Raw genomic sequence first — 18,161 nt, forward strand, 5'->3', positions numbered from 1 at the left:
GTCCCTCCCACAACATTGGGAATTACAGTTTAATATAAGATTTAACATTGGTTGGGGACACAGCCAAATCATGTAATTCTGCCACTGGCATCTCCTGCTTACATTTTAAAGCACGTTCATGCCTTATTAACCGCCCCCCAAAGTATTAACTCATTCCAGTATTAACCCAAAAATTCAAGAACAATGTCTCATCTGAGACAAGGTACCACCCTTCTGCCTATGAGCCTGTAAAATAAAAAACAAATTATATAGAAGATACAAGAGGGATACAGGCATTGGATAAATGCTCCCATTCCAAAAGGGAAAATTGGCCAAAACAAAGGGGATACAGGCCCCATGTAAGTCCAAAATCCAATAGACAGTCATTAAACTTTAAAGTTCCAAAATGATCTTTGACTTCATGTCTCACTTTCAGGACATGCTGATGCAAGATGTGTGCTCCCATGGCCTTGGGCAGCTTTACGTCTGTGGCTTTGCAGGGTACAGGCCTCCTACCAGCTGCATTCATGGGCTGATGTTGAGTGTCTGCAGCTTTTCCAAGTGCACAGTGCAAGCCTTCGGTGGATCTACCATTATGGGGTCTAGAAGATGGTGGCCCTCTTCTCACAGCTCCACTAGGCAGTGCCCCCATGGGGAATTTGTGTGGGATCCCCAACCCCATATTTACCCTCCACACTCCCTTAGTAGAGGTTCTGCAGGAGGGCTCTGTCTGTGCAGCAGACTGCTTCCTGGATATTCAGGCATTTTCATACATTCTCTGAAATCTAAGCAGAGACTCCCAAACCTCAACTCTTGCCTTCAGCACAACACAGCCCCAAACACCACGTGGAATATGCCAAGGCTAGGGATTTGCACCCTTGAAGCCATGACCCCAAGTGTACCTACGCCCCTTTTAGGCACAGTTGGAGCTGGAACAGCTTGGGCACAACGGTATCCTGAGGCTGCACAGAGCAGCTATATCCTGGGCCTGGCCTACAAAATAATTTTTCTTCTTGGCCTTTGGCCTCGTGATGGGTGGGGGTGCTGTGAATGTCTCTGAAATGCCTTGGAGACATTTTTTCTCATTGTCTTGGCTGTTAACATATGGTTCCTCACAAATTTCTGCAGCAGGCTTGAATTTCTCCTAAGAAAATAGGTTTTTCTTTTGTACTACATTGGATACAAATTTTTCAAACTTTTATACTGTGCTTCCCTGTTAAATATGTTTCACTTTCAGGTAATCTCTTTGTTCACTCATTTAAGTGTATACTTTTAGAAGCAGCCAGGTCACATCTTGAGTGCTTTTCTGCTTAGAAATTTCTTCTGCCACATTTAAATCATCTCTCGCAAGTTCAAAGTTTCACCAGTCTCTAGGCCAGAGGCAAAATGCCACCAGTTTCTTTGCTAAAGCATAGCAAGAGTGACCTTTACTCCAGTTTCCAAGAAGTTCCTCATCTCCATCTGAGACCACCTCAGACTGGACTTCGTTGTCCATATCACTATTAGCATTTTGATCAAAGCCACTCAACAAGTCTCTAGGAAGGCGTCTTTCTGTCTTCTTTTGAGCTCTCCAAACTGTTCCAAACTCTCCCTGTTACCCAGTTCCAAAGTTGCTTCCACATTTTTGGATATCTTTGTAACAGTACCTCACACCAGGTTCCAATTGTCTGTATTAGTTCATTCTGACACTGCTGTAAATAACTATCTGAGACTGGGAAATTTATGAAGAAAAGAGGTTTAATTGACTCACAGTTCTGCAGGCTTAACAGGAAGCATGACTGAGAAGCCTTAGGCAACTTAAAATCATGGTGGAAGGCAAAGGAAAATGAAACACCTTTTTCACATGGTGGCAAAAGAGAGAGAGATAATGAGGGGGCAACTGCCACACAGTTTTAAACTATCAGATCTTATGAGAACTCACTCACTATCACAAGAACAGCATGGGGGATATATGCCCCCATGAACCAGTCACCTCTCACCAGGTTCTTCCCCCAACATTGGGAATTAATTAGTGATTATAGTTTAGCTCTGTGTTCCCACCCAAATCTAAATTCAACCTGAGATTTGGGTGGGAACACAGAGCAAAACTATAATCAATCGTTAATTCTGTTTACATTCAAGGTTTGTTTTAATATGTAAGCTTTTGATCCTATTGTGAGGGTGTTAACTAGTTAGTCTGTAGTTTCTTTTGTGTAGTTGCCTTAAAGCGTCTGTGAGCTATATACATAGCCATGGTTTGGTGGTAGCAGTTATTATTATTTCATCCCCATGTTTAGATTTCCCTTAAATATCTCTTGTAAGACTGGTCTAGTGGTAGTGAATTCCTTTAAATTTTGTTTGTCTGAAAGAAATTTTATTTCTTCTTTGTTTATAAAGCTTAGTTTGGCAGGATATGTAATTCTTGATGTTTCTTTCTTTTCTTTGAGAATGGTGAAAATAGTCCACCAATCTCTTCAAGTTTGTAGGGTTTCTGCTGAGATATCTGCTCTTAGCCTGATGAGCTTTCATTTATATGTGATCTGACCTTTTGTTCTAGATCCATTTAAGATTATTTCTTTCGTGTTGACCTCACTTTTTGACCATATGCCCTGGTGATATTTATTTTTTATATTATCTGGCAATTGTCCTTTGGATTTCTTGGATCCAGATGTCTACCTCTCTAGCAAGATTCGGGACATTTTCTTGAATTATTTCCTTAAATATGTTTTCTAGGTTGTTTTCTTTTTCTGTTTCTTTCCCTGGAATTCAAATTTATAGGTGGGAAGTGACTGGTTTGTTTGCTTTAGATAATTACATAGTTCCTGGAGAATTCATTCATTGTTTAAAGTTCTTTTCCCTTTTTTTTTTCTTACTGTGTTAGTTTGAATAACTTGTCTTCAATATCCAAAATTCTTTGTTCACTTTGGTCTACTCTATTGATGAAGTTTTCAATTGTATATTGAAAATCCTTAAGGCAGTTTTTCAGTTTTATTGTCTCTGACTGATTTGCTTTTACAATTTTTATATCTGCCTTTATTTTCTTTATTGATTTAGAGATTTCTTTGCATTGATTTTCAACCTTGTCTTGGATCCCATTGGACTTCCCTGCAATCCAAGCTTTGAAATATCCATCTGTTATCTCTGAACCTCCATTTTGTTTGAGAACTATTGCTGAAGAGCCATAGTGATCCTTTGATGGTATCACAACATTCAGATATTTAATGGTGGCTGATTTAATTTGGCTGTGACTCCACCAAAATCTCATCTTGAATTGTAGTTCCTATAATCCCCACATATCATGGGAGGGACCTGGTGGGAGGGAATTGAATCATGGGGGTAGTTGCTTCCATGCTGTTCTCATGATAGTGAATGAGTTCTCATGAGGTCCGATGGTTTTATAAGGGTTTTTTCCCCTTTTGTTTAGCACTTCTTCCTAAGCACTTCTTCCTGCCATCATGTGAAGAAGAATGATTTTGCTCCCCCCTCCACCATTACTGTAAGTTTCATGAGACTTCTACAGCCCTGATGAACTGTGGATCAATTAAACCTCTTTCCTTTATAATTTACCCAGTCTTGCACAGTTCTTTGTAGCAGAATGAGAATGGATTAATACAGTAAATTGGTTCTGGTAGAGTTGGGTGGTGCTGTAAGGATAACCAAAAATGTAGAAGCAACTTCAGAACTGGGTAACATGCAGATTGGAACAGTTTTGAGGACTCAGAAGAAGAAAGGAAAATGTGGGAATGTGTGGAACTTCCTAGAGACTTGGATGGGTCAGAAGACAGGAAGATGTGGAAAAGTTTAGAATGTCCTGGAGACTTATTAAATAAATGGCTTTGACCAACATACTTATAATGATATGGACAATGAAGTCCAGGCTAAGGTGGTCTCAGATGTAGATGAGGAACCTTTTGGGAACTGGAGTAAATGTGACTCCTGCTTTGTTTTAGCAAAGAGACTGACAGCTTTTTGCCCCTGCCGTAGGGATCTGTGGAACTTTGAACTACAGAGAAATGATTTGGGTTATCTGGTGGAAGTAATTTCTAAGTGGCAAAGCATTCAAGAGGAAGCAGAACATAAAAGTTTGGAAAATTTGCAGCCTGAAGATGCAATAGAAAAGAAAAACCCATTTTCTAGGGAGAAATTTGAGCCAGCTGCAGAAATTTGCGTAATTAACAAGGAGCTAAATGCTACCAACTCAATAAGGAAAATATTTCCAGGGCATGTCAGAGATCTTCAAGGAAGGCCTTCCTATCACAAGCCTGGAGGCCTGGAAGGGAAAAATGGTTTTGTGGGCCAGGCCCAGGGCCTTACTGCTTTGTGCAGACTCAGGACTTGATACCCTTGTCCCAGCCATGGCTAAAAGGGACCAACATACAGCTTAGGCTGTTGCTTCAGAGTGCAAGTCCCTAGCCTTGGTGGCTTACATGTGGTGTTGGGCCTGTAGTTACACAGAAACCATGAATTGAGGTTTGGGAACCTCCACTTAGATTTAAGAAGATGTATGGAAATGCCTAGATATCCAGGCAGAAGTTTGTAGCAGGGGTGGAGCCCTCATGGAGAAGCAGTATCATGTGGTTGCATATCATGAGAAACATCTGTTTTGTAACTCTCCATTGGTGTGGCTTCAGAGCATAACATCATCACTCAGCCTGATGCAGACAGCTTTATTGCTCACCTGTTCTCCAGTGTGTCAGCCTTTCGCTTCTTCTCAGATGAGGGGTCTATCTTTGGGCCCATGACAGTGAGTGTTGGTTGTGGTGGTCTTAACTGGTTGTGTTGCCTGACATCAGACCCTGGGGGAAGTGGTCAGGGGCCAGAGGAGTTGGACTGGTGTAAGTACGTTACCCATTCCAAAGCCTCCAGATAGCCCTCTGAACAATGCATATGAGTCCTGAAGGGACTGTACTGGAGTCAGGCTAGCCCAGAGTTCAGGTGATGACTGTGATTGGGGATGAAGGGTGGTCCCTAGGTCTGAAGCCATGCTCTCAGGAAGTGGCAGGCAGCACACTTAGGTGGTGGGAACCCAAGGGAATATCACAGGCCTGTGGGGGTTGGGTTTACAGAAGGCTTTGGGTTTTAGGTGAAATGTTTCAGGAGGGCAGGGTCACTGTGCTATGTGGCTTTAACTCTAGCTCTGACCTATAGCAGCATTAGATCTGTATGAAACTGAGTCAGTATGTTAACTGGCCTTTTCATTTCTTGCTTGTTTGAATTATGTAGTGTAGTTGAGCTCTTTATAAAACTTACTTTCCAAATGTGGTCTAATGGATGCCATATTTTTGTAATTCTTTCATGTTTGAGAATATCTGTCAGTTGCCTTATACCTGAATGAGAATGTAGCTGTGCATTCTATTTTTAGGTCACACTTTCACTTGGTACTTCGTGGTCATTGCTACATTGCATAAATGATATTGTGTGTTGCCATGGTAATTCTTGAGGCTAACTGAATATTTCTCTCCTCATGATTGATTTCTTTCTTTATATTCAAGTACTATTTTCTTTGTCCTTAAATAGTAATTTAATCAATAAACATTTTATTGTCCACACATTCATAAAAGTTTTCTTTGGAAAGCAATGTACTTTTCAAACTATGGATTAAGTTTTTTCTTTATTCCTGTAAAATTTTGATTTAGACATAGTTGGAAAACTTTTTGGTTTGGTTTTATTTTTTAGTTATAAGTGATTCATATTTTGGTTGTATTTGTCTTTCATTCATGCATGTTATTATTTAGTTGATTTAACCTACGTCTTTTCTTTGTCTGCTTCTTCACTCTTAATTCCCAGTGTGATTATCTCCTCTTTGTGGACAACTCAATTCCTAGCTCTCTGTTCCATATATGTTGTTTCTAAATTATTTATTAGCTCTGTCATGGTGTTACTTTGGTACATTTGCTTACCTACATCTGTTGTTTTAATATCTTTGGACTCGAGTCATATTAAATTTTTAAAAATGTCCTTCTATAGCCCAAAGTATTTTCAACATTTTGTCTTTCTTGAGTTACGTTTTTTTCAGAACAGAGAATACATATTGTTTTCCTCATATATTGCTGTCAAGCAAATTACCCCAAACCTAAGCAACAAATATTTATTACCTAGCATTTTCTGAGAGAAATCTGGGAATGCCTTAGTTAGCTGTGTGGTTCTGGCTCAGGGTCTCTTGTGAGGTTTCATTTTGTAGCTGTCAATCAGGACTGTCATGTTCTTAAGGCTCAAAAAGAATCAAAAATTTACTTCTAAGATCACTCAAATGTTTACAGACCTCAGTTTCACATATTTTAGATAATTTCCTTTTGAAGAAAAGACTAGGCTGACTTTAATAAAAGTTCGCCTTTCTTAAATGCACCTCCCTTCTCACTGTGATAGTTAGACCAGTGTTTTAGAGACCAAACTAAATCTTTTAAAAATATTTTTTACTGAATTTTCTTTATATCTTTCATCTTAAAAATCTATATGCCTTTCTATGTAGCGAGTTCTCCCACTTTGGCTATATAACAAAATCATATGATAGAGAATAGCATCAGGTTTTCCTAAATTTTTGAATCGTTCAGTTCAATAACCATGTTTTGCTGCTGTTGGTGGTGGTGGTGGTAGTGGTCAGAATTCAATACAAAATAACAGTTCTTTTCAATACTGATCCTTTCCCCAAATATACTGTTTTTAAAAAACACTACACAAGAAGTTAATTCTCATTTTTAAAATATTAAAAAAGAGAAGTGTACAGAATAAGTGGTGAAACTTTATCTCTCATTTTGTAGGAGTAACCACTGTTAGCAATTGCTTGTGAATCACTCTAGACCTTGTCCTATGCAATACAATGAGAGATATGTAAATTTAGGTTAAGATTCATGTATATATTTAAATTTAGGTTTACACGATAGCTAAAAGCCTATGTTTGCAACTTAGGTTTTACATACAGTAATATATCATGGACATTCTTCCATTTTAGTGCTGCTGCACATTGAAGACTATAAATATTCTTTTTGGATATTCTCTGTAATTTAATTGTTCCCTTACTGATGGACATTTAATTTGTCTCCACTTTTTGCATTTAAATAATACAGGCAAGAATATCATTATATATTCATTTATATTGGTGTATCACTATGTAGTAGATTCATAAAAGTAGAAATGCTAGGTAAAATATTTCTTAATATTCTGAGGCTTGAAATCATGTTTATTCCATCAGATTGGAATCTCTAAAAGAATGTTGAATAGGTTAATTGTACCTTTCTTGTACATTGATTGAAAATTATGATGCCTTTAAAAATTTGATATTAGCAGATAATTCTTATTAATTCCTTCTAGACTAATATGTGGCACACTGATGGTTGTTTTTAACGTGTACAGCCCTAAGGTGGAAGCACATGTAGCAAGTGTGAGGAAAAGCAACGAGACTAGCAAGTTAGAGTGAACTAAGAAAAGAGACAGTAGTAGAGGATGAGTTCAGCGAGATGGTGAGAGGGAGATCATGGAGGGTCATGTAGGCCACCTTCAAGGCTTTGGAGAACCTTCTCTTCATTATAAAAAATACAAAAAGTAGTCTACAATTATTGTCTCCACTTCTACTGCACTGTGGTTTTCATCCTTTAAGGCCTCTAGTAAGCTGTTTTAAGCTTTTTACACCATTAAGGCCTCTAGTAAGCTGTTTCATCACTGTCAAAACACTGACCTTTTCTGATTCCTTTGTGAACTATACCTGATACTGCGGACTGTATATAATTTCATATAAATAAAAATGCCTTTCACAATACAATTTTATAATTGTATACTATTTTATGTTTATTCTTACTTACAACTTTCTTCATCGCAGAATTCCGTTTGCCTTTTCCTTGTTTCTTCTCTCCGTTGTTCTCCTGCTTTACCTGCTTTCTTCTTTCAGCTTTCTTTGCCAAATCCTGCACCTTTCCTCATTATGTAACCTAATGTTTCATTCTTGGTTCTCTTCTTGGATAACCCTTGAAAAGTCTCACAAAATGTTCCCCATTCCAAATGACTTAATAGAAATTTCCATTTCAGATTAATTCTGGAAAACTTAAGAACTATGTATATGGTTAAAAAAATTAAGCCTATGAAAGTACATTGCTTAAGACATTTAAATATTTAATAAAGGATATTTCATTTTACACAACTACTAATCTGTATTAATCAGTATTTTCTTTTCCCTGGGCTATCTGCTTCAGTGGATTAATTGAGGCTCATCAGATATGATTGTAAGGCTTACAAAATTTCAATACATTTTCTGTTTTAGCAGACCTTAAATTACGTGACAGCCAATATATATTTATTACAACATATAATAAACTATTTCTAATCCATTGACATTTATAATAAAGAATTGGTCTGTTTTTTCAACTCAGTCAAATATTTGATAAGGCAGAAACATTTATTCCCAGATAATAATAGATAGCAATTTTCTCTATGTCATATTGCTATTTTACATTACAGGAAAATATCATTTACATCAATAGTAGATTCAAAATTTAAAAATGTAGGAGTACAGCCTGAATTCGGATTTCAGTTTGTTTTTTCTTCTATGAGCCTATTAAGCATTTTCCTGCCTTATTTGATATTACATGATTTATTTCTCATTATCGGAAAATTTACTTTTTCACATAAAACATGTTTTATCAGAAATTATATATATAACATTGTTACTTTATTTCACTCAAACTGTTAGAGATACTGTAATCTTGAAATTTATTTAAGATATATCTTGAAATATATCTTTGTGAAATAGTTTATAGTGCACCCATTATCCTATTGCATTATCTGAATTTTCTACATATATGCTGAATTAGATTTTCTTCCAAGATTTCATAATATTCATTCTTTTATTCATTTATTAAAAGCAGACTGTTCACCCTTTTATTTTGTGAATTTATACATAATCAAAATAAATCTTGGGTTAGATGTTCTAAATTCCCCCAGGATAAATATATTTCATAAATTCCAGATATCAATTTTTAGACATAATATTAATTTTGAAGATTATGTATCTCAATTATTTATCAAGTAACCTTTTTTGATTAAACAAAAACACATGTTTGTGTCAACATTTAATTGAATAAAACTACTTTGTAGGAGTTTGACAAGAAAAACGGAATGAAGCACATTTCTCCAAAATGTAACCTCAGGGACTGGTGTACACAGTTTTCACTGAAGACATTCTGCTTACCAGCGCTTTCTTAAGACCTTAAACTTTATATCCAGTTTCTAGAATTGTTTCTTTTAACTAACAGAGTAACACCCACAGAAAAGATGAATAGTCTAGTATCTAATTTAAAGAATATTTTCTAGATTTGTAATATCTTCCATGAAACTTTTAGACTTGTTCAGCATATTTTTCTCATGCTAACTCCTGATGGCTGATTTAAACAACCTTCTTGGATTTTTTCCTTATGACCACTGAGCTTCTAAGGCTCATCTAATATTTTTTAGATAGTATTATACTGATTTTAAGTTTCTCTGGTCAAAGAGGAGGTCCCTTATGACAATATTGAAATACCTGAAGAATATGCTACTAATTCATTCCTTCTGATATGATTGTACGTACTTCATTTGGGAATCTAAGGTAAGTATTTACATAGTAGGAAAAATGGCATTCTAATGTTATGCATGCTACCTGAAGCAAGGATTCAAAAATCAAAGGCTCTGGAAAGAATTGAAAACTATTCTTTTAATAAACAAGTCCTGGTGTTTATCCCTTGTTCCATTCTTATTTGAATATAAAGCATTCATTCCCAGAGTATGCCTTTTAGTACTGTGTGCAATTTTCAATTGATAGATAATTATGTCATTCAAAAATATGTCACCCAGATGCCGGTTTAAATAGTAACATAGTTTACAAGATATGTTTCACCAGGAATTTGGACTGAGTCCTCACTTGTAATTAATGATAATGAGAAATGCAAAGTTGCTATTATTTAGAAAAAAAAAAAAAAAAAAGGAAAAATTCCTCTAAAGTCTGGAAGACTGTATGACATAGGTAATCTTACAATTTTTTTCTTGTAGGTGGTTTAGAATCTTTGAAAAACCTTCAACAACTAATTTTGGATCATAATCAGTTAATTAGTACAAAAGGTCTTTGTGATACACCTACCATTGTATACCTAGATTGCTCCCATAATCATCTTACTGATGTTGAGGGCATTGAAAATTGTGGATTGCTCCAAATATTGAAGTTACAGGGAAATTATCTGAGTGAGGTAATTGCTTTGAATTAATTGATTTCTATGATTAATGCAACATTTTTCTTTTGATAGAAATGCCAATCACATTTTAAAAGCAGTTTTGAGTAACTTTTTTGTTATTTTATTTCTCACCATGAAATAACCTTTATCAAGAATATTAAATATTATAAAGTTAATTAATTGAAACTTTATTCATGTTGTAAAAGTCTGTTATACTTTATGATATGCAGTTTATTCAGAATGTATTTGTTGTTAGTTTTGGAAGGCTTTATATTTTTTAATTGGGTTAAATGATAAAATATTTTGCTTAATATAAACTTATGAACCAAATTTAAATATAGCTTCCATACTTGGAGAATCTTGTTTTACTAAGAGAATTGCACTTGGATGATAACAGCATTTCAACTGTGGAAGCATTCTCTTCATACTGGCTGCCTTTACTGCAGAATCTTACTATCTCTCAAAACAGGTAAAGACATACTCTACTTATGAAATAAATCCAGTGAATGATTGTTTAAAATAAATGTGTGATGTTCATAAACTACCATAAAAGTTAGGATTCTTTAATACTTCAACGAGAGCACATCAAAATAAATTAGTAGATAAATTATAAAGATAATACAAAATTTTTAAAAAATTAAAATGATTTCTTGGCATACCCTATAATTTTAGTCGAATTTTAATTGTCCATTTATCTTTCTAATTCTACTTCTTCTCAAAGATGCACTTGTAGAAATCTCTCAGGGCAGATTAGTTTGTTTATGTTTATAAAGAGCATAGTCCTTGGAAAATACAGAGGTAGTTAATTTAATTCAGAAGGATGTCTCATTCTCTCAAATGGTACTTATTAAGTCCTGGAAGGACAATTTTTAATCTGCTCTCAACTTGCATGTCTTTTTGTAACTGTTAGGATGGATTTAAATTTGATTTTCCTAAGGATATAAAGTAACACTTAAAAAAATACCTTAACATTAAATTGAAATGGGTACCTGCTTCAGAGATCTATTTGAGACCACCAGGCATCTGGATCTTTGCTGAGAATAACTGGCTAAACCAAAACAGGAGTGCAATATGTGTATTTCTGTTCTGCTTAATATTTCATTGAAATCTATTCACTCTAATGTAATTAATTCTTCATCAAAGGCACAAGGATTAGGGGAAGGAAACCACCTTTAACAAGAAATTGTTTCTTTTAAGTTATGCAGTGCTCACAGAACACACGAATAAGGACAATATAATTTTTACATATATATCTATTTTCCCCCAAAACATATAAAATCATCTCTCAATCTCTCCCACAATAGTGTTCCTCTTTTAAGCAGGTATTTACTAAATGACTTAACTTTCAGCTATTAAACTTTGGCATTGAAAACCAAATCTGTATTCTAAAATCTCCTCAAATTATTTTAATCCAATCTAAAATTTAAAATTTGACTTGAGGTTAATAGGACATTTGTTCCTAGAGCCAGCACCATCAGATAATACTGTGTAAGTAATTTAGGCAATTCACAAACTCATTGGATCTTTTCAGAATATTTTTCAGGTAAGTAATATACTTTCAAAATGAAATATTCAGCTATGTTTTGGACATATGCAATAAGGCATTGAGGAATAGACATACCTAACATATTTCATAGAAATACCTAACATATTTCATAGAAGTGAATCTCAAGCCACATTAATGAGAATAAAATATTTAAAGAGATTTTAAAGAAAATCAATAAAATTTTTTGACAAATAATGCCTTTAATTTCTTTGGCAATTTAAATTATCAAAGACAGTCTATTTCTAAAAATTAAATTTAATACTAGCTGATAGACTTTTGCTCTATCAGTATGATATGGCTTATGCATATTGAGCTGATAAAATGGCACTTATATAAACTAGAGAATTAAATTTTTTTTTAGAATTGATCATGATAATTAGAATGTTTTCTATTTATAATTTTCTTTGCCTAATATTAAAATCTTTGAGTATTGAGATGGGATTTACCATTTGGGGGATAGAAAAATGAGTAATATATGTCCTTAACCTCACAGAGCATTTTGGCATAAAAGAACTTAATTTTTAAAATTCATCTGTACCAAAAAGTAAAATTATTATATAATATATGTGATTTTGAAATTTTAAATAACATTGTCACTGATATTGGAATATATTTCTTCTGGGTCTCTCAGAGCTCCTTGTACATGTAACCTTCTACCATTATTGAAAGGATGAAGGGAGAAGGTCCAAGAGCGTCAGGGAAATGTCATTGATAGCAATGGATATGTAGAATACTAAAATGATTTTGTAATATCATAGTGTAAAAATAGTCTTCAACCTTAGGCTATTTCACAAGTCTATTTTCATTAATTGTGGAAATTATCTATTTTAGATTATGCTCCTACATGTTAATTGGTGTTTTTAGACCTGTATTAGGTTTGATAAAACTCAGTCAGCAAATCTGTGTTCAAATATTGAACCTATAACTTGAACAGTGGATGTTGAGCAACTCTGCCCTCACTATCTGAGCCTCAGTTTTTTTCTCACATGTAAAAGTGATAATGCCTACCTTATCTATTTTATGGGATTTTAATGATGATTCAAGAGGAAAAGGAGAAGAACTTTAAATATGTGATATTTGGATTTGTGTTTTATAGGGATTTTTAAATAACATATCATTTCCTTTATTTTTTGATATTTTCATCACAAGGAAGACATCATTTGTCAATATGCCTTTCTTCCCCAACAAATGGAATACATACAAAGAATGATACTTAGTACATATTGTTTGAAATAATTATTTTATCCTGACTTCTGTTTTAAATTTTCATTAAGACATGTGACTGTTTTAAGTTTGACTCAGTGGAGTTCTAACTAGATGACTCTCTTACTTTATAAGGCTTTTTGCTTCCAATGAGACTCTAAATAGGAGCAGAAAGTGGAAACTATTACCCATTGGCTGTTCATTGTACAAATCTTTTGCTTTTTGTCGTCTTTGAAATTTATATCTTTTTAATGCCCAGGGCTAATGTGACAAGGTCAAATGGTATTAGGTTTTCACTAATGTCCTTTGTCTTTCTGGTTTGAATTTTCTTGGAAAAAATATACACAGAATGTCAGTAAAAGGAAAAGTTCTAGAGTTTTTTTTTTTTTTTTTTTTTTTTTAAAAAAGGATTATACTATTAAGTTTCTACCATTCTAATGAATAGTTATAAAAGTGAATGAGTAGCCAGTTTTTCTTGATTAAAATTTCAAAAGAAGAAAACAAACATGATTTTAACAGCATGGTTATCTGAAAATATTAATTTCAATATTACAAAAAGATTTTGTCAAAACAGATATTTCTTTGACTTATTTTTGAAAGATTTATTGATTTTTAATTCTAAAAACTTTATTAGTTATTTTCATTTGAGGTCTTTTTGTAACCTATATGTTACCATATAACTTATTGGCTAAAAACATGAGATATTCTGAAAAAAGAAAAGAAAAACTGTATACTGAAAGGTTTAATATGTCATTACTACTAATATTTCAAAATCCTTTCACTAGACGGGTGAAGAGTTAGTATTAGAAATACATTAAAGGTAGAACACAAAAAGAATATTCGTGTTAATAAGTAAATTTATTAAAATTTTATTTTTATTAAATAATTTATATATATAGAAATTATAATTATTGCAAGATACATATATATATATATATATATATATATATAAACTCACTAATTTTGTATAGATAAAGCTTGAAGTTCCTCTATCCCTCCATCTGTCTCCACCCTTTTTCTCTTCCCTTGAGCTTTTTTTCTTTCTTTTCTTCAATATCCATGTGAGATTTCAGTAAATTTCACTGTTATGGAGTATATGTACAAATAATTCAGAGTATGTAATGGCCAATATTTTCTCACTTTTATTACCTTGGATAATCTTCTCCTGGACATTGCTTTTAAGAAGTGGCATCTTATGTGTTTAATATGAATGGTAATATTGTATATTTAGGATTGACAACATTTAGAGAGATCTTCTCCCAGCTTCATTATATAATCTCCTTTTTCATCAGTAGAATATCTTCTTTCTCTCTGCTAATGTAGAAAGGGATAGTACAAGAGAAAAGTGAAGGTCAATACAAGGGTTAATCTTCTGCCAGACCCCGTGATGCTTCCAGTCACAGTGTTATCTTGTGAGCTTCCTATCTGAGAATCTAAAAATAATAGATTTTGTTGGTGGTGGTGGTGGTGGTGTTTTCTATGGCAGGGAATTTGTAGAAACAAAGAGGTAAAGGATCCTTCCAAGACAGCTGGAAAGAGAAAATAAAAAAAACACGAAAGCAATAAAAGTGAAAATTAGTGCATACTTATTTTGTACCAGAACCAAAGGATATTTTGAACAGTTATGGAATTCCGACATTTTATAGTGGGGATTAATTCTGAAGACTTTTCTAATTGTGACATATATATATGTGTTTCACAAAAGAGTTTTTATCTTGCCTAAAGATTCAGCTGAACTGGCTCAATTTTAATTTCCAAATAGCTACAGGTAATGTGATATTATGTTACAGAGTAAGTGTAGAATGTTCCTAGTTGCAATGCAAATCAAACGAGTTAATTTACCCTTTATAGCTTTTGTTTCCAATGACATGAGTATTTTGAATATCACAGCTTTTGTTTGAATATGGGTTTTTGATAACAATTATAACTTAGAAAACAATAAAAACCTTTAAATGTAGGAGGAAGATTTATTAGATTTAATATGCATAATTAATATTAATTTTAAATATCAATGTATTTTGGCTAAGTTTGTCCATTCTATTGAGGTAACTCATTTTATATTATTCTGTTCTTAGACTAATTTTTTTAATATATTGAGTATATTTTCAATTTAAAAGTAAGTCCAGTTTAATTTTGGATACTTACAGTACTATAATACTTTCAATTAGTAAAGAAAAATATTTGAAAACAAAACTAGTGACTAGTCAGTTCTCCTGTTGAAAAGTGGTAATAAGTGATATTTAGTTTTTACCTTAAAAGTTTAGGTTACGTGTTTCGGGCGGGGAAAAAAAATAAATAACAAATTCTTTGTGAATTTGGCCTTATATGAATACAAAACAACATAATTAGAACAAAAACACAGTTATTCTTATTTAAATGGCAAATACACTTCAAAGTCTATGATTTTTGTGATTGAAAATAGTAATCTCACAATTTCTTTTTTTTTTTCCATTTATTAAATTTTATTGCATTTTAGGTTTTGGGGTATATGTGAAGAACATGCAGGATTGTTGCATAGGCACACACGTGGCAGTGTGATTTGCTGCCTTCCTCCCCATCACCTGCATCTGGCATCTCTCCCCTTGCTATAGTAATCTCACAATTTCTTTTAAAAAATGAATAGAAATCTTCCATCATAAATACTTAGAAGTCTTTAAATATGCATTTTTAAAAAACACTGTTAGCAAATGCTATAATTATATTGTATAATTATAATTGTATATATAAAATTGCATAAAGTGTATTTAATTATATCATTGTATTATATAAATGTATTGTTACATAGTTAGAATGGGGACATTAAGGACATTCCAATTTAGAATTTTGATGATGTTTATGTTTTTGTTTTCAGTTTAACAAAAATTGTACCACTTTTTCATTTTGTTTCATTGGAAAAACTAGATGTCAGCCACAATTGTCTTTCTGGTAAGTTTAGCATCATATACTATACATATATACTTTAAATAATAGACTTTTGACTTTCTGTTTCAAATATGATAAGGGGTTGTTTTAAATGCATAAGTTACCATCTAATAAACCTGTAAAATAAAGCTGCTGAAATAATTCACTTCAGATTTTCTCTTCACTTTTACAGTCATATTATTTCCATGTCTTTCTGGTAGGCCTAGCCTAAGTCACAATTATGTTTTTATTTAAAAGTCATATATCTTTTACTTATAAAATAAATAGCCTAATGAAGATGAGTAAACAGTGTATCTTTCTAACAGGTATAGAGTAGTCACCCATTAAAAGTTTATTAAATAATCATGACTTGAATTGACTAACTCCTTTCCTCAAAATTTCCTCAGTCCCATTCCCAATCCCAGTCAGTCCATTCCTAGAGGCAGCCACAGACTGAATTCGTCACCACAGATTAATTTTGTCTTTATATTAATAGGATCAAACAGTACATTCCTTTTTTCCATAGTTTCCTCTGTGTGATATTCATCCTACATTCCACTACTTTATATATTCATTAATGGATTTATTTTTCTGAAGTGTAATTTATTGTATGAATTTATCACAATTTGTTTACTCATTCCCCTGTTGAACATACTTTGTTTCTGGTTTGGGGCTTGTGGATACAAAGTTCCTGTGGTTCTTGTATGAATATTTTTGCAGACATAAGTTTTCTATTCTCTTGGGTAAATGTGTAAAAGTGTAATTGTTGAATGATAGAGCAGGTGTAACTCTTAAAGAAACTGACATATTATTTTCCAAAGTAGTTGGAACATTTTACAACCCCATCAGGAATGAGAGTTATAATTGCTCCATTCCTGAGAGTGTTTCAATTTACTGTGTTATCTCATTGTGGTTGTAGTTTGCATTGACTTGATGAATAAAGATGTTGAACCTCTTTACAAGTGTTTATTGGTGATTTTTGCATCCTCTTTTGTTGTGTCTATTCAAGTGTTCACCCATTTTGAAAATTTGGTTATTTTTATTTTTCTTACTGATTTACAAAAATATTTACATATTCTGGACATCATTGTCTTACAAATATTTTCTTATAGCCCCTATTTTAGTTATCAATTTTCTAAATGGTATATTTATATGAGTAGATATTTTTAATTTTATGGTTATTTTTGTGTGTCCTTTGTAATAAGCTTTTCATTTGCAGATTGAGAAGATAATTCTCTATGCTTTATGCTAGAAGCTTGTGTACTTTTCGTTTTTACTGTTAGGCCTATGATCCATGTCAGATTAATTTTTATGTATGGTGTGAAGTAGAGGTTGAGTTCATTTTTTTATATGGATATCCAGTTGTTCCAGCCACACTGATTGAACAAGCTTTTTTCATAATTGAATTACTTTGCCATCATTGTGAAAACATTGCTTTACATTTGGTTTTCTTTGGGATGTGTTTTCATTAATTGCTTTTCTCGTAACTATGGTTTTTTTTTTCTGTCTATTTGGATGTCTAGTAAATTTTAATTATATGTTGAACATTGTGGGTAATTCTACATAGAACATTGTAGATATTTCAATAAGTCAGGGTGTTGCTGTCTTCCATTAAAGGATATTAACTTTTATTCTTGCAGAAAGTTAAATTAATGATGAATAATTTTGTTCCTGCTGGGATTAGTTTTGTTCTATTTTAGAACAGGTCATTTTAGTTTTCAACTCTTAGTGCATCTCCCTACCCCAGGACATAGCCTTCAAGCCTGATGCATAGTCCTGGATTCTAGCCAAATCTCCAAAATGCTCAATTAGGTCTCCTGTTGGCTGGGCTGCAACTCCAATATCTTGCATTGCTGCATGAACTTTAGTATCAACTTTCAGGTTTTATCCCTAGGGCAGATGATCTCTGGTATATTATGCAGAGCCTTTTCCTGCCTGTGTAACACCTAGTACTTTTCCAAGGATCTATGGTAGATCCCCATATGGACTTTTTCCTGCTCCCTCCCCAACATACACAAATGCAGCTTCTCTGTACTTTTCCCCACAAATTTCAGCCTCAGTTTTAATCTTTGCCTCTTCAGCTCAGCAAAACAGCCTTTGTTTGGGCTCCACTTTGTGAATTTGTATAGAAAACCACTGTGATTATAGAGTGATTGCAAGCTCACCTGTGTGTTTTTCTTCTCTGAGTAAGATTTGAAAACAAGTGCAACACATGGATGGATAGATGGATAGATAGATAGATAGACAGATAGTTCAGTTTTATGGTTATTTTCTGTGGGAAAACAATTCAATGTAAATTTCCCTGTAATGTACCCCAGATTTATCTGCCATATTACTCTTTTTTTTTTTTTTTTTTTTTT

General features: G+C 33.3%; 1 protein-coding gene across 6 annotated transcripts in view; it reads left to right on the forward strand.

Moving 5' to 3' along the window:
• Positions 1-18,161, forward strand: part of LRRIQ1 (leucine rich repeats and IQ motif containing 1) — a 233,659-nt gene that overhangs the window by 55,445 nt on the left and 160,053 nt on the right. For all 6 annotated transcript variants that reach the window (XM_017506824.2, XM_017506826.2, XM_017506827.2 and 3 more), the window contains 3 exons: positions 9,973-10,166; positions 10,493-10,620; positions 15,752-15,825. In XM_017506824.2, the coding sequence (XP_017362313.1) occupies positions 9,973-10,166; positions 10,493-10,620; positions 15,752-15,825 (396 nt within the window). The remainder of the gene's footprint in view (positions 1-9,972; positions 10,167-10,492; positions 10,621-15,751; positions 15,826-18,161) is intronic.

Source organism: Cebus imitator, unplaced genomic scaffold, assembly GCF_001604975.1.
Source record: "Cebus imitator isolate Cc_AM_T3 unplaced genomic scaffold, Cebus_imitator-1.0 Scaffold362, whole genome shotgun sequence".
Lineage (NCBI taxonomy): Eukaryota > Metazoa > Chordata > Mammalia > Primates > Cebidae > Cebus > Cebus imitator.